General features: G+C 39.4%; 1 protein-coding gene across 1 annotated transcript; it reads right to left on the bottom strand.

The window, feature by feature from the left end:
• Positions 1–14,668: 14,668 nt before the first annotated feature.
• tppp2 (tubulin polymerization-promoting protein family member 2) lies at positions 14,669–22,596 on the bottom strand. Its single transcript, XM_034188844.1, has 3 exons — positions 22,377–22,596; positions 17,005–17,158; positions 14,669–14,967 (listed from the first exon to the last, which is right to left on the bottom strand). Exons 1-3 carry the CDS (start codon positions 22,565–22,567, stop codon positions 14,776–14,778), a joined length of 537 nt encoding a protein of 178 aa, XP_034044735.1. The 5' UTR covers positions 22,568–22,596; the 3' UTR covers positions 14,669–14,775.
• Positions 22,597–24,020: the final 1,424 nt, after the last annotated feature.

A 24,020-nucleotide genomic window follows, 5' to 3' on the forward strand; every position in this document is an offset into this window, starting at 1 on the left:
CACACATTTTTAATTTTAATATTGATAATTACAGGCTATAATTCCAAAACAGAAAGTATCTTATAATCTTCAATTGCAACTTGCAGTCTATTTCATTCCAGGTTTGAGTAAGTCACTATTTATGAAACACAAATACTGTGAATCTCTCAGGCTAGAATGCAGATGGTGAATGAATGTGATGGGAAATGTGACCTAGAAAGAACTGAGGGAGAGAAGAACTGCATAACGATATGATGACTCAGCCCAAGAAGTGAGCTGATTCTGGTCGAACAGTGATAAATGTAAAGGACGGAAATGCTGTATAACTACAACAAACTTGTATGTGAAGATCAAAGTATCCCATGAATGTGATCAAGCCAACACTTTAATGATGTAATGCACCAGATTTGAACCATGTGATATGTGTAAAAACAAATGCAGCACACCTATATTATAACTTTAGCATAACCTTGGCACCTCTGGAAAATTTCCCAGCGATGCCATGTCATGTATGAAACATTACAGACTCCACAAAAATGCAATGGATCACAAAACTATGTCAATGTGAGGATTTCATCGCTTTCTGTCATGTGGATTTGACCTTTTTTCCTGTTTATATCCTCTGATATGACCTTTTTCTGTCAGGATTGGACCTTTTTCTGTTTTGTCTTGTGAGTCTTAGGCTGAGTGTACCTGACCTTTGACTTCTCACCTGCAATCAAGTATCCTCTCATGAGCAGTTTAATAGACCGGTTCATTCTTTCACTCATTTCTGGTTCAGTCACACACCTCCTGTGCTGGCCACACCCAGCCTCACCACCCATTTTCCCTACACCTGTGGTACACTTTGGACTTCTGGGACAGAGCCCTTGCTCTTGGGCTTTGATTCATCTCATTTGGGTAAATCAAATCACTTTTTTCACTTAGTCTATGCGTGGTTGTCTGCACTTTGGGGTCCAATTCATTGCGCTCTATAACAATCAAAGTGTGTGATCAAGAAAAAAAAATAATTTTTGAATTTTATCTATTTTCAAATATACCATATTGTCCAGAGTATAGGCCATACCTGTTAAAAACGTGTCTGGGTTTGAGATTATGTTATATCAAGACTAAGATCTAAGCTCCATGAACTGTACAAATGGGCTTGGACCTTCCTTTTCCTGCAAAGATATCAGCATCACCAGTCAGCTCTGTGCAGTAACCTCATTGCTTTGTAATTTCTTCCCAGGCGTCTCACGTTCAATGCCCAAGGACCCCAAGACATGAATGTTCCAGTCGACATAAGTCAATCTCAATACCTTCTCTGCATACAGACTCACTACTGATGCCTGAGTCTTGGAACTCAATGAAAGCCTGAATTTAAGTCCTTGATTCAGGACAATCTTAATCTTGACCCCCAAAGTCCTCATCTTGATTTTCTGTCCCCATCTCATACATTTGAGTTATTGACTACACCCTACTCTTGTTGCTTCCCCTTTTTTCTTTTTTGCTTTTAAATATTATTTTCTTAAAGTGACAAATGCAGTGCAAGTGATATTGCCACATCTTTTCCGCACAGGTATCCATATTCCAGGCAAGGAAACTGAGAACAGCTCAGGTGGAAGTGACAAGTGGAGGTTAAAGACTGGGACAACACTGACATCTGCTGGGGATACAGGTGAAACATCAATCCTGCAGTGCAAAGTCAGATTTATTTTTGCATTGGCAGGTACATTTGCTTTATATTGTTAAATTCTAAAAGAAGTCTTTTGTTATGAATAATGTAACAGTGCAAGTCCAGCTTGAGCATCTAAAATTGTAAAAAAAAAAAAAAAATCATTTTAAAGGTACTAAACTGTATTTGCAGTTTAGGACAGGAGTGCTTAATTGAAGTAATTTTTAAAGCATGGTTCATTTTAATTTTTGAAGTTTAATCATTTACATATATTTCTCCACCAGGAGGTTATGCTTTGCCTTTTGTTTGCATGAAATTTTCTGGATGTGTAGGACCTGGGACAAGAAAAAGATGGTTAAAGTTTGCTACACATTCACTTCAAGGGACTGAGATTATAGTTCATCTTTGTTCGCAGTTCCTTTGATAATGGTCTTGCTTTGATGTTCAATCCTTTGATCATGTCATTTGGATTGCTGTTGAGTTCAGTGATCAATATAAAATGTCAAGGTCACCCTTTTGAGCCTAATAACAGGATCAAAGCAAGACAGACAGACTGACAAGGTACTTTTGATCCTGATTCTTCAAGCAAGATCCTGAGCCTTCAGTCTGATTTTAATGATGAAGATTGCTGGTTAGTTCAGCAGTCAGGATCAAAGACTGGTGAACAAGATCACAGATTGGGTTTAAAGGTCATTAATCACAATCAAAGCTTGGTGAGGCGTGGCCTCGACGAGTTAGTGCACTCCTGTTTAATATGCTTGATGCTGACCAAACCAGACTGAGGAGGAGCCAATGCAACTAACCCGGTTAAAACACAAGTTTTCTTCAGCAGACTATGAGGTTGATCAAAGATTTATAGGTGCTGGGTCGTGCAGTGTATTTTAAACTCAGACAACAAGAGCTGCAAATGGGAGCTGAATAAAAAAGGGAACCACAGTCAGTGTAATAGAAGTGATAAAAAGCATAGTAGTTAATGGCACACTAACTGAATGTGTATTTAGGCTAAAAAATAATAATGCATTGTCCACTAAGCATAAGCAAAAGTGTCATAATTACTCCATTTCAGGAGTAACTTGTCATCTGTATAAAGTAATAGTTGTACACTTTGGATCCAACATTAGCACCGCCTTCTTAAAGCTACAGTGCAGCTGAAAAGTATTCACAGTGCTTCACTTTTTCCATATTTTGTTATGTTACAAGCGTATTCCTAAATGGAGTAAATTATCTTTGTTTTTACCTCACAATTCTACTCACAACACCCCATAATGACAACATGAAAAAAAATATATTTTTTAATTTTTGCAAATTTATGAATAAATAGATTTAAAAACTCACATGTACGTAAGTATTCACACCGTTTGCTCAGTACTTTGTTGATGCACCTTTGGCAGCAATTACAGCGTCAAGTCTTCTTGTATATGATGCCACAAGCTTGGTGCACCTATCTTTGGGCACTTTTGCCCGTTCCTTTTTGCAGCACCTCTCAAGCTCCATCAGATTGGATGGGGAGCCTCAGTGCACAGCCATTTTCAGATCTCTCCAGAGATGTTCAACTGGATTCAGGTCTGGGTTCCAGCTGCTCAAGGACAGTCACAGAGTTTTCCTGAAGCTACCCCTTTGATATCTTGGTTGTGTGCTTAGGGTCATTGTCCTGCTGAAAGATGAACTAACCACCAGTTTGAGGTCAAGAGCGCTCTGGAGCAGGTTTTCATCCAGGATGACGCTGCATCTTTCCCTCAGTCCTGACTAGTTTCCCAGTTCCTGCTGCTGAAAAACATCTCCACAGCATGATGCTCCCACCACCATGCTTCACTGTAGGGATGTTGCCTGGTTTCCTCTAAACATGACACCTGGCATTCATGCCAAAGAGTTGAATTTTTGTATCATAAGACCAGAAAAGTTTGTTTTTCATGGTCTGAGAGTCCTTCAGGTGCCTTTTGGCAAACTTCAGGTGGGCTGCCATGTGCCTGTTACTAAGGAGTGGCTTCTGTCTGGCCACTCTACCATACAGGCCTGATTGGTGGATTGCTACAGAGATGGTTGTCCTTCTGGAAGCTTCTCCTCTCTCCACAGAGGAATGCTGGAATTCAGGCAGAATGACCATTGGGTTCTTGATCACCTCACTGACTAAGGCTCCCCGATGACTCAGTTTAGACAGGGAGCTCGAGGAAGAGTCCTGGTAGATCTGAACTTTTACCATTTACAGATGATGGAGGCCACTATGCTCATTGGGACCTTCAAAGTAGCACCCTTCCTCAGATTTGTGCCTCAAGTCAATCCTGTCTTGGAGGTCTACAGATAATTCCTTTGACTTCATGCTTGGTTTGTGCTATGATATGCACTGTCAACTGAGGAACCTTATATGTTGACAGGTGTATGTATATGGGTTAGGGTTATTTCCAAATCATGTCCAATCAACTAAATTTACCCCAGGTGGACTCCAATTAAGCGGTAGAAACATCTAAAGGATGATCAATGGAAACAGGATGCACCTGAGCTCAATTTTGAGCTTCATGGCAAAGGCTGTGAATACTTACATACATGTGATTTCTTAGTTTGTTTAATGTCATTTATTTCACATGTTCATTATAGGGTACTGTGTGTAGAATTTTGAGGAAAAATAATTTAATCCATTTTGGAATAAGGCTGTAACATAACAAAAAGTGAAGTGCTGTGAATAATTTCTGAATGCACTGTAATTAGTTTGACATATTGATGATGGCTACAAAATCTGATCTCACTAGGTGGCCAATATTACCTTTTTTATTTTGGGAAGAGTAAATGTAATATGAATATTTTACTAACATTTTTGTATGTTCCCACAATTATGTTTCTCAAAAATCAGGAAGCTGTTCTTCAATTTTATATGAAATAATAAGCCTGTCTCCACTTGTTAATTTCTGGCACCAGATTGGTTACTTTCATGACTTAAGAAAGAAACAAGCACATACCCCTGTCAGAGCCTGTTATAGTGTGCAACTGGTGCTCATTGTGGTGCTGTAGAAAGTTATGACCAATTACAAAAATTTTGAATATATTCAAAATTATCATGGAGCTATGACCCATCATGATCCACAAAAGTGAATAATTGGATTGTATTTTGTGCAAATAGGGGGTAATAGGCATCTTTTACGTCAATTTCACCAACTGCTTTGGTTTTTATTTCATTATTGCATTTAAATATTTGTTTCTGCTTGAATGTGCATTTGGCCATGCAGTAAATCTGATGCCCAGTTAAAATCATCTGTCAAAATGAGTCGCTGTCTCAATGAGAAAAAGTGGTCATAATTTGCATTATTTTTTTATTGCAACTTAACTAGAGAAGTCTTGTGGCATTAACTCAGATGAAAGTTGAAATAACATTAGTTAAGCTGAAATAACTTAAGAAAACCTATGCAAGTTGTTACATCATTTTTTGGAAAGCTGCGGGAATCTGCCTCATATCAGGAAGGACATGGAAGTATTACAAAAAATTAAAATCACACACCATATAAAAACACCGCATTTATCAAGCGAGCAATACAAATATGATCCGTCTGTTCCTCTGGTGATGACCCATGGTCACAGACATACAGTCATGAAATGACATGAATGAGAAGCAGTTCACTCATCTCAATCATGTCCACATCTATTGGCACGTCTCCAACTGGCTGCGTGTGCCGCAGGACACCTCGTCATGTGGAACAGAGCTCACGTGGGTGATGTGACAGTGAGATCACCTGCTGTGTGTTCTGTGAAGGGGCCCTCAGAGTGTGTCCATCACATGTCCTGCACTACCCACACATACTTCTCTGCCTCTCCAGGCTTCCAAATACAATACCACACACACACACACACACACACACACACACACACATACACGCACATGCACACACACCATGGGCCTCATGTATCAACGTTACGTATGGCGATATTTGAGCGTATATGGGGTGTACGCCAAAACAGCTGCGCTACTTGGCATTTATCAATGTGGTCGTTGGCGTACGCTGCGCTGAAAATATACACCAGGTCGAGAGGTGGCATAAATTATACACCAAAATGAACCAGTGCTGGAATCCACATAAAAATGAAGATGATCAACATGATAAACAGTGCCATCATACAAATCAATGCATATGTTACATAAATAACACTTTCCTGATTATACTACATAATAATCAATACAAATTGTTATTGAGCACGATCCATGGCCACAGCGCTAACTGCAAAGAAAGCGCTGCTTGCCTTTTTCTCCAGACTTCGAGCCTGGAGCCAGAGCAGCGCTGAGCTTAACTTTATGTGGTGTCATCGTTTTAGACTATGAAATTGATAATAACAACTGTAGTTTCGTCATTCCCTTAATTCGCCCGTGCTGCAACCAGGTTTTGTCATCTCCATTCGGTTGTCACAATAAAATAAATACAGAAATACATTTAAAAATAAAGAAATCTGACAGATTAGGCATGTCTTATTAATTGAGCGAGCAAATATCCACATGTCAAGAATTACTGACATGTGAAAAGAGAATACAGTGGTCCCTCGCTATAACGCCGTTCACCTGTCGTGGCCTCGGAGTCTTGCGGAGTATTTAGTCCAATTTTGCATGCCTTTTTTTTTTTTACAGTGTTCTGTGTTCTGCGTATCTGTTTATAAGAATCTTGTTGCCCAGAAGAGAAAAGAGCGCCAACAACTACTCATAACTGTGTTTGTCACACGGAAACAAACACCTGCTTCAGCGAGATGTGAGTGGGAAAAGGCGCAGCGCCAGGACGCAGAGGCCCGATCTGTGACATACTGGTGAGTCACTATTAATAATTACTTATGTGTTCGACCTTGTTTGTTCATCGTTAAAATTAATTTGTTAGTTCTAAATGCCATCATAATTATTTATAGGAAAACGTTCTATTTTTATTTCTCAAACAAATGTTTGGGCCTGAAAACAGTTTGGTATTATTTTCCTACTAAGGTTTGAACTTTGAGAGTGTTTACACACGAGAGAAAAGTGAGAAAATGTTCATGCCTGATTGAGAACGTGTATAAACTGTGTAGTGAGGGGTTTTACAGCTTTGAAACGTCTATAATAATTGTAAAAAATAACGCTGACTACGTCGCGGTTTCGCGTATTATGGGCTATTTTTTAGAACGGAACTCCAGCGATTAATGAGGGACCACTGTAACACTTTATTGATTATATACTACAAAACAATTGATACGACAGCTGCTTTTGACGCTCTATTGGCACGCGTCGTGATTGGTGGAGTTCTTTTTCATTGCCGTCTTCCTGGCTTCCATGTCGTAAAATGAGGGTGTGTCTGAAGCGGAGTCTGAATATTTATGGGCGTGTTTATTATAATTACGATCATTTCCACCCGCCGCATTTATCAAGATCACGTCAGGCGTACACCAGAAATGGGCAGGTGCACACTGCTTGATACATGTCACGGCGACTTTGGTGTATTTCAAGTTTACGCCGTAAATTTACGCCACAAGTGCACAACATTGATACACGAGGCCCCATGCGTGTAATTTATTTGTGCAGATAGTGTTGTTATATGTAATAATGTCCATTTGACTGTGGCCTGGACAGCTCACTTATTTTGATGAGGTCAGGCTAGAATGTAAATGTAAATGCAGAATGTATTATTTATGAAGTATCTGCAGCAATCAATGTGTGTGCAATTCAAAGACTCACTGTTCCCCCACCTCTTTAATTTTCCTCTGGAAATAAATATCTATAATACCATGAAAGACATCCTGTACGTTTCAGAAGAACACAATTTTTTCAGAAGTTAATAGATATATTTAAACTTTCTAACAATGTTTTAACCGTATGTACACTGTGAACACATGGTGCTGCATTCAGTGCTGCTCTGAGACTGCTGTTGTGGAGAATAACCTAGTATTTATTATTGGGATGTCAATTAGTGCCAGAAATTATCAATGGGAGACCGGCCTTAGACTATCTAGTCTTTGTCCCTTGTGACTGAGGAGTGTTAAAGTAGCCTATGTTACAGTGGTATTACTGGGAAGCCCAGTTGAGGGCAGCAATGTTATGGTTTTCCTGAGAAGTGGACTTGCACTGGCTACAAATTGAACTGCTGGCTTCAGGTGCATTGTCATTGAATAGCTTATTCTATTCTGCCTTTCTTAAGAACTTACCAAAAAATTACCATGAAGTTTAATTACAACCAGAAATAACACCACTCACAACACTACAATGTCTCTTTCCAATGATGGATATTATACATAAGAGGTCTGTCAATAAAGTATATGTCCTTTTTATTTTTTTCAAAAACTATATGGATTTCATTCATATGTTTTTACGTCAGACATGCTTGAACCCTCGTGCGCATGCGTGAGTTTTTCCACGCCTGTCGGTGACGTCATTCGCCTGTGACCACTCCTTGTGGGAGGAGTCATCCAGCCCCTCGTCGGAATTCCTTTGTCTGAGAAGTTGCTGAGAGACTGGCGCTTTGTTTGATCAAAATTTTTTCTAAACCTGTGAGGCACATCAAAGTGGACACGGTTCGAAAAATTAAGCTGGTTTTCAGTGAAAATTTTAACGGCTGATGAGAGATGAGACGTCGCGCAGCGCTCTCAGGCGCCGTCGTCAGCCTGTTTCAAGCTGAAAACCTCCACATTTCAGGCTCTATTGATCCAGGACGTCGTGAGAGAACAGAGAAGTTTCAGAAGAAGTCAGTTTCAGCATTTTATCTGGATATTCCACTGTTAAAGGAGATTTTTTTTAATGAAAGACATGCGGACGGATTGCAGCGTCGGCTTGCAGCCGCCGCGACGCTCCGCCACAGGAAAAACACCTCTGTTGGAAGCCTTAAGGACAAGTTGGAACATGTCCAGCTGTTAAACAATTTCTCATATACTCACTCCACTGAAAGCCATCAAAAGCCGCCTGGATTTTACAAATGGTTATCAACACGGAGGTGTTTTTCCTGTGCCGCCGCACCGCGCCGGCTGCGTCCCGACGCGCAGACCCGTCCTTTAACAGTGGAATATCCGGATAAAATGCTGAAACCGACTTCTTCTGAAACTTCTCTCTTCTCTCACGACGTCCTGGATCAATAGAGCCTGAAATGTGGAGGTTTTCAGCTTGAAACAGGCTGACGACGGCGCCTGAGAGCGCTGCGTGACGTCTCGCACCGTGGAAAGTCCTTAAAGCGACAGTATCACCTCAAAATCTCTCATCAGCCGTTAAAATTTTCACCGAAAACCAGCTTAATTTTTCGAACCGTGTCCACTTCGATGTGCCTCACAGGTTTAGAAAAAATTTTGATCAAACAAAGCGCCAGTCTCTCAGCAACTTCTCAGACAAAGGAATTCCGACGAGGGGCTGGATGACTCTTCCCACAAGGAGTGCTCACAGGCGAATGACGTCACCGACAGGCGTGGAAAAACTCACGCATGCGCACAAGGGTTCAAGCATGTCTGACGTAAAAACATATGAATGAAATCCATATAGTTTTTGAAAAAAATAAAAAGGACCTATACTTTATTGACAGCCCTCGTACTTGTTTTTCATTAATGAAATTAATTATATTTTATTGTATTCTTTATTAGTCCATTGCAGACACTATTACAATGCATTGCAACACTGGCACTTGCAGTTTAAAATAAGTAAAAAAAAAAAACTAAATGCATGAATAAAAAAATAAGTGAAAAGAATAGGGTTTGTATCATCAGATAACTCGTCTCACTATGGAAGAACTATGCCTTGCAGTACCTGTAGCTCTCACTGAATTTAAACTGTGGAGGAGTACTGTAAGTTCTGGATAGGCTCTGAGGTCCAGTGGTGCCAGAGGTTATGCCCTAATTTTGTCATTTGAAGCAGGTAAGAATCTGTGATTCCCAGTGGACAGCATGCTAGTCTGTCACAGTTCCCACAGGTCCCATTGCAGTTTACTGGTATTACTTTTTGACTCTGCAAGCTTCAGCAGCATTGAGCAGTAACTCATTCTCAACACTGCTGCAGATTTTCTCAGACCACCAAAAAAAGCATGCTATCCCACAACATTGCCATTATTAAAATTGCATTTTCATGCCTGACCAGTGGCTCTGTGACAGACTGATGTCCTGTCCATTGTGTACCCTGCCTCACACCCTGTGCCTGCTGGGATAGGCTCCAGCACCCCCACCCCACTTTTTAATTTAACCTTTATTTCACCAGGTAGTCTTAATGAGATTGAGATCTCCTTTGCAAGAGAGAAAGTTTCCAATTCACCACAGGTGGGAATCGATCCCATTACCTTCTTGCTGTGAGGCAACAGTGCTAACCACTAATCCACCGTGCTGCTGCTTGACCCTTGACTGGCGTAAAGGGTTATAGAAAATGGATAGACGCCCCGCCAACATACATGTTAGTCACAGAGCCAAAGGTTTAAAACTTGATTATGAAAAAATTATAGTATTTATAATACTTTTCCATTATCAAATGACAAAACCATCTTATTTGACATCAGCTCTCCAATATTTCCACAGCACACACTGAATCAACACCATATATTACAAAAAGTATGCACAGAGCATCAAATCAATATTGTTTGAGTGTAATTTTTGCCAAATAACAGAACAAGGAACTTATAATTCTGACTTTTAATCATTAGATCTTTGTGATATCATAAAGCATAAAAGTTAAAAAACAAGAACACATCCAAATTAGAAAAGAAAAACTAGAAGGCATTCAGAGTGTATGCCTCTGCCAAGGCCACATATTACTTAAAATAACTTCTGGATCTTGACTCCAAAATATATTCCAGATCAAATTCAATATAAAATCCTCGATTTTCTTGGACATTATCCATCTGCTCACCAAATTTCCTCAATATCCTCTCACAACCTTTTAAATTAAATGTTGCCATGTGACAAATATCTCCACATTAGTTCCACAATGTATTCCATATCACTACGAGGGTAGGCTGAAAAGTTCTAAGACTCCCCATGAAGGAGTAATGCATTAACTGCATTATAATGAGCCTTAGAACTTTTCAGCCTACCCTTGTATCAGAGGTCAATCACTTTTTCCTCAGAACATTATTCACCTGCTCACCAAATTTCATTAAAATTCCTTTATTACTTTTTGAGTTATCCTGCAAACAGACAAATATTACCTCCTTGGCATTCTACAGTTGTATGCAAAAGTTTGGGCACCCCTGATAATTGTCAGGATTTTCCTTTATAAATAATTGGTTGTCTGGATTAGAAATTTTAGTTAAATATATCATATAGCAGATGAATACACTGATATTTGAGAAGTGAAATGAAGTTTCTAGTATTTAGAGAAAGTGTGCAATAATTATTTAAACAAAATTAGGCAGGTGCATAAATTTGGGCACCCTTGTCATTTTATTGATTTGAATACATTTTGCACTTATTATTGGAACCCAAAATTGGTTTGGTAAGCTCACTGACCCTTGACCTCCTTACACAAGTGAATCCAATCATGAGAAAGGGTATTTAAGGTGGCCATTTACAAATGTTTCTCCTCTTTGCATCTCCTCTAATGAGTGGTAGATGAGAGCCTCTAAACAATTCTCAAATGACCTGAAAACAAAGATTGTTCAACATCATGGTTTAGGGGAAGTGATACAAAAAGCTATCTCGGAGATTTCAGCTGTCAGCTTCCACTGTGAGGAACATAGTGAGGAAATGGAAGACCACGGGCACAGTACTAGTTAAGGCCTGAAGTGGCAGACCAAGAAAAATCTCAGATAAACTGAAGCGAAGGATGGTGAAAACAGTCATAGTCAACCCACAGACCTGCTCCAAAGACCTACAACATCATCTTGCTGCAGATGGTGTCTCTGTGCATCGTTCAACTATACAGCACTTTTTGTACAAGGAGATGCTGGATGAGAGCATAATGCAGAGGAAGCCTTTTCTGTGGTGTGATTTTAAGCAGGCTGTCCATGCTCGGAAACCAACAAACCTGAGACGTTTTGTAAAGAATGGTCCAAAATACCTTCAGCTAGACATTGCCCATTTATTTAGACAATCCTTGTCTATTAGAAAAAAAAATTATCTGTTTCAATAACACTGGAAAAAATAATTAAAAAAATTAGGGTATTGTGTGAATTGTTTTCTATACTAGTATAATTTTAAAATCAAAATATAGATGGACTGGTGACTCCATATTACTTTGAGCGACAACAAATTACAATGGACTCATCAAAGTCTATCTTTTTTCATCTCTTCTTACAATCATGTTTCTGTTAAATACAAAATGTAAATGAACATCTTGTCAGGAGATGACAATGACTAAAATATCTCAAAATTTTAACTGCTAAAATGAAATGCCCAATCACAGAATAATTACCAATATATTACAATAAAGTGAAGTTGTGAGATTCTTGCTCGTTTGCATTATGTTTCATATATAGTCTCAACATCCTGTACAACTTGTTTGTGGTTGTGTTTTGGGTACAATACGTTTTGTACGTACATGTCATGGGACCACATGGCCATATTCTGTGTCACAATAGTCTGATATTTCAGTTATATGATCTTTATTGTTCAATGCCAGCTCATCTCTGTTAACTGAGCTGTTTTCATGATTACCGTGGGCATTAAGTATCTGTATTATGCCATCTGCATCAATAAATCTTTCTACTTTAGATCTGTTAGCCATTGTTACGATAAAATCAAAGCCTGTAATGTTAAAAAATGTCTTTCCAGGGTCATAAATGACTCCCCAACATTCCATTATCATTGCCAACCAATGGGCTGATTTGTATTAAACACTGATGAAAATCTCTAGATGTAGGTTGTCAAATTCATGGTACAACACATTTTTCTCATTAAAAATATCAAAGCAGTACATATAAATGTTTGACGAAAGTCATAAATGACCCCACTCAGTCGCTTGAAGGTTAAACTGTATGTTGTTTGGCATTGGAGGCTTATTTTATCAATGATCCCCCCCAAAAAATGATCTCCCAATATCTGCCTGCTTGTTAGTGCAGCAGATAATAGAATATTTACAGAGGAATCCTGCAAATGGTGATAGAAGCACCAAATTCAGTGCAAATACTCCTTAAACATTACTCTTTTATAAAAAAGAAAGAAATGATTGGCCACTTGAATTTTCAATAGGCCAGGTAGGGGTCAATTGAAGAAATGTATAGGGGTCAAAATTAATAGATGCTCCAATCATACTGAAAACTATACCACATCATTTGTCTGTTCAAAGATTCCAAAAGGGTATAGTTTGGACTATCTGTGACTGAATTGTTTGGAGTTATGGGGTAAAAACAGCAAGAATGGTGACAAGGGTCAATTTCAGTTTGTACAGGGATCAAAAGTTAAAGTTGCTCTAATTTTGGTTCAAAAAATAATAATGCAAATTATTGGTTAAGTTAATAGGGTTTTAAAAAGGAATAGTTTGCACCATGTGTCATGCTTAGTTGTCACGTTACGGGGTAATGTATGTCACATGTCATAGAATCCAATGGACGTTGACATTATTTAAACTTTACTTTGGAGACCAAACACAGTCAAAACTATTCCATTTATTGATCCCATTAGCTCAACCAATAATTAGCAACTTTAACTAGTGTTTTTTTGTTGTTGTTGGTCACTTTTGTCAGTTCCAAGCCCAAGAATCAATGGAAGAAAGTTCATCTGTAGTTCTAAACATATTTAGGGTTTTTGACTCACTTTTTCTCCCACAATGTTATTCTTGTCTCTTACAGCATCAATCAAAATTACATGCACATGACCAGTTATGCAAATTAGGTGATGGCATCATTTAGTAACTTTTAGGATAGTGACTTTCCTGACTGAGTTAGCAACAGTGCATTTGCATTAGCGGCAACCTCAATAGCAAGGCACATACTTAAGCCACAGCAAAGAGAACACAGTCCCAAGAGATGACACTCCCATGCAATTTAGTCAATAGCCACTGGCGGTGCTGTGGAGGCGTGGCCGCCATCTTGGACTGCTGATGATAGCATTAGCATTCACAACAGTATTATTTAACATACGTTTGATGGATCACTACTGGGGTTTATTTTGATGGATCACTACTGGGGTTTATTTTTGTCACGAGCAGAATACTGAAGACACAATAGATAGATGTGGTGAACACTGGGACCATTGTAACTGATAAAATAATTACAGAAAAGACTTTCAGCTCTTAAAATAAGTGATTTATTTTCTGTTTGTTGGCGGCTGAGAAATGCACATGGAGCAAATGCTGAGGGACTTCTTAAAAATACTGCGGTTATTCACACGCAATTCCACAATAAGGAATTTAAGTACTTCCAGACATCTTATGTGGATACGGTTTCATAAGGATGTAATTTTTAACTCTGAGAAAAACAATGCCAACAGGTCAGATTTAAAAAAAATAAATAAATAAAAACTTGATTTACTCTGTGTGCTTCATCTCCTTCAAATGATGTAAACTTCATTTTTGTTCATTTAAAAAAGTTAAAATACAGGATCTAACAGCAATTCTTCCTGTTCACTGGCCACGGCTTTTCGACTGGAAACAGACACATTAACAGTGTCGGGGTCGGACAGAAATATGAACTCCAGTTCAGAAAACTCACACTCTAATGACCAACGCAAATGCAAAGCAAAGCATAATGCTTTAATTTCGGAGGAAGAGTCACAATGCTGTCAATACATCAGATCATCATTTTATGGATGTGGACAGTTTCCATGAACAGCTTGGTTTGTCTGTGGCATATATTCAGTTATCTGTAATGCGCTTTATATTTGTGATGTCAGACTATATTATAACAATACATTAGATCTGACACCATAAGAGAAAGTGATTGTATGGTTGAAGTGCTGGCTCATTACAAGTTATGAATGTGTTAAGGCTACTCATGTATTAATGTGCTTATTCAAAGTATGAGGAAAAGCTCTTCAACAGTTGCGGTGATCTTGGCGGCGGCACAATCTGTTGCTACAGGCGTTCTACTGAGTGTCGCCTCTTGGTACTATATTTTCTTTGGGTACAGTCTAAAGCATCTCCTGGTTAGTTCATAGTGCAAAGCAGTTATGGAAGCATGTTTGACAGAGTATAGTTTTATATTGTCTACAAAATCTGTGAAAATATGTTTTTAAAATGACATCCCAAAAACCAAAACAGTTTTTCTTTGAGTTAAATGATTTCTTTGAATTTTTGTCATCTGTCAGCAAGCTTATGCTTGTTTCACTTTCTCATCATAAGTGCCGCTGCCCTTATAGGCTGACACGTAGCCACTGGAGTCTGGGATGTCTTCACGTCCAGATTTTCCTTTTCCTTTGCCCGACTCATCAAACCGCTCCTTGTGAGAACCAGTGTACTTGGTGGTATCTGTCAGTCTGTCCACTGCAGCTGTCTTTGCAACTTTCTGAAAATAATGAGACAGAAATTGATCAAATTATATTCAGCAATAAATAGGAAGAAGTCAAACACACAAAACATAGACTGTTGGCTTTGCAATCGTACTTTTAAATTCTACATTATGAATTGTTGCATTTGCTGGTGTAAATTCTGGCTGCAAAAAACAATCAGTTAAACTGATTATATCAATAATGGTTGGTTATGATTTTTTTGGCTTTTGTTGAGTCGCTCATATCAGCTGCATCCTGCCATTGTGAGAGAGAACCAATTGAAACACGTGATAGGTTTTTAGCGTATATGATTCAGACTCACACTCATGAGCAACTATACAAGCTAGAAGGACCCTTGCAAAAAAGTACTATACACTTCTGCCAAAAATACGACAGTCCCCTTTAAATTAGGACCTAAACAAAATTCATACAGTTAGTCCACTCTGATGGACCTCCCCTGTCTGAAAGACTATTTTTTTACTACATGATCTGAATTACATCACACTACTCAGCCACTCTGGTAAAGTCTACTTCGGGCTGGAAAGGAGGCTTTGGCGGACAGTCGAACCTCTGATTGAAGAGGAACCATGTGGGTTCCATCCTAGTCGTGGAACAACTGACCAGCTATACGCTCTCACAAGGATCCTGGAGGGTGCCCAGGAATATGCCCATCCAGTCTACATATGTTTTGTGGACTTGGAGAAGGCATATGATACCCTGGGAGATATTGTGGGAGGTGCTGTGGGAGGATGGAGTGAGGGGGTCCCTTCTGAGGGCCATCCCTAATGAATCAATTCATCCCTGATGAACTGATGGTTGCAATGAAAGACTGCACCCTCTTGACCTTTTCTGGAATGAGTTGAATACCCCTGGTTTATGTCAAGGGATTAAACCTTGCAGACAGGCGGCATGAGGGACACATCCCACAAGTTATTTTTTTTCCAAGTGTGCTGTTAGTGTCACACAGCTAAAATACACAGAAAAACAGTGCAGACACCCACTTTGACATCATACCTAAACATTAAATAATTTACACCTTTTTACCGGACTTTGTACTTTACTCACAGCCAGGAAAAACATTTATAGTTTTGTTTAAAAACCATTGCAATAATTGCTGTTCAGATAGAAGAACTCTCTTTCTGCCAGTTCAAAATCGTCAGTGTAATAAAATTCAACCAACAGATGAGCAAAGAAATACACACACACACACACACACACACACACACACACACACACACACACACACACACACACACACACACACACACACACACACACACACACACACACAATGTACACATTTTTTGGAATGTTTTAACGTGATTTTTTATTTTTTTTATTGACTTTATGATTTGGACATTTCTGTTTGTCAGATGGATGGGTGATACAGTAGTTAGCGATGTTGTATCACAGCAACAAGGTCCTGGGATTGCTTCCCACCTGGTCCTTTCTGTATGGAGTTTGCATGTTCTCCCCATGTTTGTGTGGGTTCACTCTGGGTGCTCTGGCCACCTCCAAAGACATGCAGGTTGGGTGAATTGGAAGCTTTAAATTGACCATAGGTGAGCAAATGTGTTTGTTTATATGTAGCCTTGTGATAGACTGGCATCCTGTCCAGGGTGTACTCTTCGTCTTGGCCAGTGACTGCTGGGATAGCTCTAGTACCCCAGTGACCCTTGATTGAAGTAAGCAGGTATAGAAAATGAATATAGCGGGGTTTTTTTTGTTTGTTTGGGTTTCGATATCTCATCACTATATTAAACCAAAAGTAGATTTGGGTTGAATCCTGGTTTGGTGAATGAATTGGACCAAAGTTCTGGCATTTGGAGATTAAACTTGCCTTGAATGAAATGATTGTATTAGATATCAGTATTGTCTCATCAGGAAGCATCACTATGTATAGGCATTGCTATTTGTGAGCGCATGTTTTGCAAATCTTTGTGAATGTCACTCAAACTTTGCTCTTCAAATGGCAGCACCTCTGCCTTCATGGCCAGATGGGATCCATTACTTTGTTGAATAGATTTGTTTAATTTGACTTATCAAATACTCACTGTGACACCAATATTGGCAGGCTCCTTCCCAATAATGAGACCATGAAGCTGTTGCAGTGCCTCCTCTTGGTTTTTTCCTTTAAATCGTTTGGGAGCCAGTTCTGCCAGGGCCTGGTTGAACTGCTCAAACGTGATCACGCGAGCTGACTTTGCCCTGAGAGAGTGAAAAAAGTCAGTGCAACCAAATGTGTTCAGAGAGAAAACTTATGTGGATGGAGGAAAAGTCATCTTCAAAAATGAACAAAATAATGCTTATCCCCCATCACACATATCAAGAATGGAACCAAGCAAATATTACCAAAACCGGACGCAGTCAGGAGGGAAATAAGCGTGGTCAGCAGTGTCAGAACGCAGTCAGACTACCTTGTCCACACCTGCACGATCGCAAAATGTATGTAGACAACAGGGCTATGACACAGACTGCTGTCAGACGGCCATAAAAGGCACCGAAGACTGCCTGATGTCCAAACGTCTTGATAACAAATCCGGGACCGGAGTGGGAGGAAGCACTGTGTTCCTCCATTTGTACAGTCCCTGCCGGTACTGGACACTGGAGTACAACCAATGTATGGACTAGACTCATGCCATGTGTCCAAATCAGTATTGGTGCGGTCACTCACTCAGTCATGCAATCACATCTGTGCTCATCCTTTCCTTCCCAGTGCTGCTGACCTCACGTGCGCGTGTGTGCACTCGGGGCGCTCGTGTGTGTGGGGCGCACGTGTATCCTGTGCTGAAATGATCACTCAGCTGTGTGTGTGTGTGTTCATAACGGCTGCATGAGCCACTAAGTGTGTGCATGTGCCACTGGACACCTTTGCTAAAAGTTTGCAGCAGTCACACCATGCATCAGACGCAGCCTTTCCAGTGAACTTTAATTTCTTTTTCCTTTTTTGCTCACTTTAGCAGCACAACGCATTTCTGTACACCGTGATGTCGGTTGGATTATCACATGGAATTTATTTTTGCATGGTTATTTGCAGCACATAGCAGCAAGTCAGAGGCTTTTTATTACAGGCTGTAGTTTGGATCCTCTGCGCAGTCCTGCCTCCATGCTGGAGGTGAGTTTCATGTTTAATAATTTTGTCATAGCCTGGCGATACAGTTCCACGTCACACGAGTTTAGATGGTGATGATTACAGCGGTGAGATCCATTCAGGCCTGACGTGTGCGATGACGTGTTACTGTGCATCAGACCATGGAAAGGCGCAGCGGCACATGGTACTTTCGGTTTAATAGCTCACTGTTCACACCCACTACAGATGATGAATGTGTGCCACATACATGTTCTTACATATCAACATTTCCTTTGCCCTCCCTGGCCAGGGTCCAGTGGAGGTGGACATCCATGGAACAATAAGCTGACAGGCTTTGCTGTGACTGCTCGATCTCAGAGCTCACTCAACCCTGATGAGATGGTTTCAGATGCTGTTATGATACCATCAGAATATGTAGATAGCTATCAGATGACGCAAAAACTGCACACAGACTGCCATCAGATGTGTGTCACATCTTGATGGCGCCAAGAGTGTTTTGAACATGTGCAACACACTCAGGGCAGCAGAGTGAATGGGACCAAGTATGTAGACTGCTCAGAGACTGCCATCCGTTGGTCTTTAGACCACACCTCAATACTTCCTGATTGTGGCCGGATGTCTCATTCTGACACCATTCGGCCTCAATTGATGTATGTGTGACGGGGGGTATTAGGATTTGTGATTAAGCAGAGAGCAGGAAAAATAATATGTAGCCTGTATCACTGCCAAAATTTAGAGGATAGTATATCTTTTTATGATGGTATTCACGTTAAAACATTGTAAACAATAACTTTTCTGAGTGCTCTATTCACAATAAATCTTTTCATTCAAAAATTACAGTATATCAGGAAAGAATCAGTCAGAATGAACGGGGCAACCATTTCAAAACTCCACTATACACTCAAAATAGCACTAAATAACACAAGGAACTTATCACCCAGCATGTAGGGTGAGCAGTGTGTTCTAATACGAGGGGTGATTGAGACGTTTTGAACCTGGCCCAGAAAAAATAGGGCATGACTCTCCATGTTTTACATTCTAAAAAGCACACATTTCTCAAACGTGAAATTTTGAGTCACTGGGTGGAATGTTGAGAAATGATGGTTTCTCAGAATGCAAAAGGTGGAGAACCACACCCTTCTTTTTCCTGGGTCAGGCTCAAAAATTTCAATGTCCCCTCATTCATCCTGTATGAGTGTCTGTGTGTCACTAATATAACTAAAAAGTGGGTGGACAGATTTTCACCAAAGTTAGTAGAAATATTCTTCAGGGTTGTGTCTCCAGATGCTTAACTTTTGGAACTAATTTGTTTAAAATCAAGGTCAAGATATAAAATACAGCCCAAAAACATGTTTATTATAATATCTAGTGGTTAGAGGTTTCAGCAAAACGTCATATCATTCATTATAATATTTGTGATCATTCTGTAAAACTGACTTCATGAAGTCACAAAGAAGTCAAAATGTGAAGGGTATGCTTCAGATCCATGCCAGATCCACTGTGGTGGCTCTGAGTAAAATGGGAGCAGTCAAAAGAAAACAATGAAATTAATTATAGTTCACAAAAAAATGTATTCCAAATCTAAAACAGTTAAAAAAAAAACACTTCACTTTAGTCTACTTAAGTATAATTTATTAATTTGCAGAAAATTTATCAATTCCCAAAAGAAAGGGAAGTTGGGCCAGATATACTATATCAGCCCAAAACTGGGCAGCCTTTGTTTATAAGTGGTCATAAAACACAAGCATGTGTTAATAATAACACTTAACTTTGTATGTATTTATTTATCCTATTTCATGTTAAATTGTTTTCTGGAAAAGTGCAGTAGAAATAATTGGGATGGTATAGAAAGTGGTGGTGGTGGTGTTGGGGGGGGTTAAAATAAAATACAGTGATTGTTATATTTACTTTGACTTTTATTTAATTGCAGACAGTATGATATTTCATGATTTTTATGGTCAACTTCATTTTTCTGTCTGTCAATAGAGCCATTCCTGTGTTTCAGGCCTGCAAGGCATTCCAAATAAACTTGGTATGCTAAAGCATTTAGCAATTTGGAATGGTGCCATTCCTTTACACAACACTTAAGGGCCCGGTCCCACTGGGGAGAGGATTAATTGCGCATGAATTGAGTATACATATTACGGGCGTTCTTGGTCCTCCGCAACAAAATTGGCCAAAAATGACAAATGTCTGAGTATGAATTACGGATATATTAATAATGTATAGCGAGTATATGACTAACAATCACGGATGTATAACACATGTATTGTGAATTCATCGCGCACGTGTGGCAGCAACAGCGGCTGTAATGTGCGTGCGCGGCATCTGCATTGCGGTCATAAAAGAAGCACACTCGGGGCTGTCGGCATCACTATTCACACCACCACCACAGCCTCTGGAGCAATTGCTGGACTTGGACATGTTGATTGATATGTTGTTGGATGGCAGCACTATCACACAACATCTTTGGGGATCCATAACTACATCTGTATGTCTCCACAGCTGGACTGGCAATGACTGGCAGGTATGTCGATTTCTGTTTGTTATGCATTCACAAATTGTCTGTGAATCAGATGCAAAGCAGACGTAATACAAACACTTTATTAGTGGCCAATCTGTATGCATTCGCCACAACTTATTTTAGTTTGTGATGTGGACGTGATAGGCACGCTATATATCCATTTTACACACTGTCCCAGTCCGCTGCCAAGCCACAATTCCCCGTCAGTTGCAGATATCAGTGCATAACGACGGATATACAGTGCATAGATTGTGTATGTATTGAGTATGTATTGCATATGTAAGGCTGCTGTCATCCGCAACCAAAACTTTGTGCAGCTCAAAAATCCTGGCAACGGAAAACATGCCTCTGCAGATACTTCCAGAAGTGTGTGGATGTCATCAAAATCATACAAGCATGTTTCACAGATATTGTGGATGTTTAGCGAATATGAACCAATTTTGTGTGCAAGTCATACACAAATCTTCCTAAATTGCAGTGGGACCAGGCCTTAAGACATTTTGGCATTGATTATACCAAGTGATGAAGCACTTCAGGTGTTTTTCTTGCCAACACATCTTAAGATGTTCAACAGTATGGGTGGTTGTTGCATTTTTATTTCCAAAACTCTCCACACATTCTTTATTGTTGACAGGTTATAACTTCAGGCAGACCACTCCACACCTTTGTAATGTGTGCAGAATGTGTTTTTTTTTTTTTTTTCATTATCTTTTTTAAAAATGTATGGACATCTCTGGAGAAGCTGTGGCCATGAAGGTAATAATTGTTGGTGTACAATCTCAAAGTACTTTATATTAAAATTAATAAAATTATCCTCCTCAAACTCAAACTGAAAGCAAATCTCTACAACGTGATATAAATTACAATATAAAGTATTACAAAAAAAAAAAAATCACACTATATAAAAAAAACATTTATCAAGCGAGCAATACAAATATCTGTAAATGACCCATGGTCACAGACATACAGTGATGAAATGACATGAATGAGAAGCAGTTTGCTTGTCTCATTCATGTCCACATTTCAATTTCAATTTATTTTCATTTATATGATGCCAAATCACAACAGAGTTGCCTCAAAGCGCTTCTCACAGGTAAGGTCTAACCTTACCAACCCCCAGAGCAACAGTGGTAAGGAAAAACTCCCTCTGAGGAAGAAACCTCAAGCAGACCAGATTCAAAGGGGTGACCCTCTGCTTGGGCCATGCTACAAACATAAATTACAGAACAATTCACGGAGGAATATACAAGAAATGCTATTGGTGCACAGGACAGGAGGATCGCCAACACGAATACAACCCCCATCTCTGGATGGAGCTGCACCTTAAACAGAGAGAAAAAAAACAGAATTAGGCACCAAAGTGTGCACTGTGCGATGGGTTTGCACAGTGCACACTTTGTCTTTCAGGTGTTTGTGTGTGTAGTTGTAGCAACTGGTGTACGAGGCGTTGGAGGCAGGGACGACATTACATTATATATAGGCCCTGAAGCTCATTGGTGTCTACCATCAGATATTACAGCATGAAGCGAATGTGTGTAACCACTCTCCTTGGATGGGACACCAGTACATCATGGGTTACTTCCCCCCAATTATAGCTGGTGGACTGAGACAATGCAGTGGAAAAGTGCCTTTTCTATGGACATGGACAGGTATCTTAACCATGAATCAAACCCAGATCTATGTATATATTCTCCCATTGACCTACCTGCTCTCGTTTTTCACAGGAAATGTTAAACTGCCTTCTGCAGCAGAGGACCAGTTTTTGTTCCTCTGCATCATGAATAGTTTAGCTTCTGAAGGTTTCATCTTACTTGACTTTGCTGAAGATGATGTCAACATCTGTGGTGGTGACGTTCTTGCCATCGATGATGTGGCAGTCCTTGCACAGTTTAGCAAAGTTCTTCCCATTCATCTCCTTCTTGGAAGCCTTGGTGTCACCATGGGCTGCAAACTTCTGGAAGGATGTCTCTACATCTCCTATGGATACAATTCCCTCAGCCATGCTGACAGATAAACTGCATGACACACAAATATCTGGTTAGTTCTGTCAGTGCTTTGGAGAGCTGAACAGTTTCGATATTCAGTCCATAATTCTTTTGAAGCATGGACCAAACTGCACCATTCTGCAAAGCTGTACAACAATTCTGTTTTGTTTCTGTTAGTACTGCTACCATTAGAAATATCAGGAGCTCCAGCTGAACAGAGCTCAAACACAGTTCTTAAGAAGAGGGAACGTGATCAGCAGTAATCTCTAATTGCTCCTGTTTGTTCTTCTGCAAGATGTTCAGCAAAGTCCGCTTCTTAACCCCTCTCAAAGCCATTTAAAAATGTCTATCGTGAGTCATTTTTGTGTGGATTAAAGTCACTAACTGGGACTCTTGTTGCGGGCAGAAAAGAAAATCGTCCTCTGTTCCATTCGCACAGCTCCGAACACTGTGCCACTCTCTGCCGAGTCAAGTTAGAGTCCGGCCAGAATTAATAACTTCAAAGTGAATCACTGTTTTAAATCAAATGACACCTCTTTCCAAATGTTGTAACACAGACAACAAACAACAGACTAAAAAATGAGATGTCCCAAAATGAGACGTCCTGCATTCTTTATGAATTACAGAGGTATGGAGTGATATTCATGCTATTAATGTCTGAAAGGAAATGCTTTTGAGGATTTTGTTTATTTTTATTTATGTCCAGAGTTTAAGGATCCACTGACCAATTTCATATTTATTTACTTTAAGACTCAATAAAATGTTATTGACATAGAAAACCTGTAAAGCCTACTTTTAAGACACAGAAAATTCAGAGGCGGTATTGATAAAGGAATCGATAAGGAACCAGATCCATAAGCGGAATCGATAATATCGATAAAATCTTATCAATACCAATCCCTGTAAAGTTGAATTAATATTGTTTATGTTAAAATGTGTTAGTTATGCCAAAGATGTTTAAAAACACAGAGGTGTTTAAATAAAAAAATGGCATTTAAGATATGACAAAAGGTAAAAATAGAAAAATAGAAAGTTCTTTAAAACATGTTTAAAATGTTTGAAAAGGGTGTAAAATGTGTGAAAGACTAGAAAATTCTTTAAAAACGTGTAAACGCATAGACAGTTCCTTAAAATGCACAAATACTTTTAAAATGTGTTTAGGATGTGTATAAGAATAAAAAGAAGCATATAGGGAATATTACATGCCTCGCAATGGGGAACCATAAAGATGTAGCAAATATTCAGGTCTCACACGGGAGCACAATAAAGATATAACAAAATTAGTCAATTATAGATTGGCTCACATGCGGGCACCAAAATAAATGTAATGAATAAGTACTTAACCCTCTGGGGTCTGAGGGTATTTTTTGGATAGTTGACTCACCTGGCATAAATGTTTTATTACTGCTGTTAACAGCTCTCCCTGCATTCCACAATCAAGTTTTATGCTTCTTTTTTTCAGGACAACCT

This window comes from Thalassophryne amazonica, chromosome 15 (genome assembly GCF_902500255.1).
Source record: "Thalassophryne amazonica chromosome 15, fThaAma1.1, whole genome shotgun sequence".
NCBI classification, from domain to species: domain Eukaryota; kingdom Metazoa; phylum Chordata; class Actinopteri; order Batrachoidiformes; family Batrachoididae; genus Thalassophryne; species Thalassophryne amazonica.

What these genes read in the sequence shown, in the direction of transcription:
- tppp2 (XM_034188844.1), bottom strand. Translation starts at nt 22,567, where the DNA reads ATGGCTGAGGGAATTGTATCCATAGGAGATGTAGAGACATCCTTCCAG. An exon ending in ATCATCTTCAGCAAAGTCAA is followed by an intron (nt 17,159 to 22,376) that starts GTAAGATGAAAC and finishes TCACTCTCTCAG; the next exon opens with GGCAAAGTCAGCTCGCGTGA. An exon ending in CTGCCAATATTGGTGTCACA is followed by an intron (nt 14,968 to 17,004) that starts GTGAGTATTTGA and finishes CATTATTTTCAG; the next exon opens with AAAGTTGCAAAGACAGCTGC.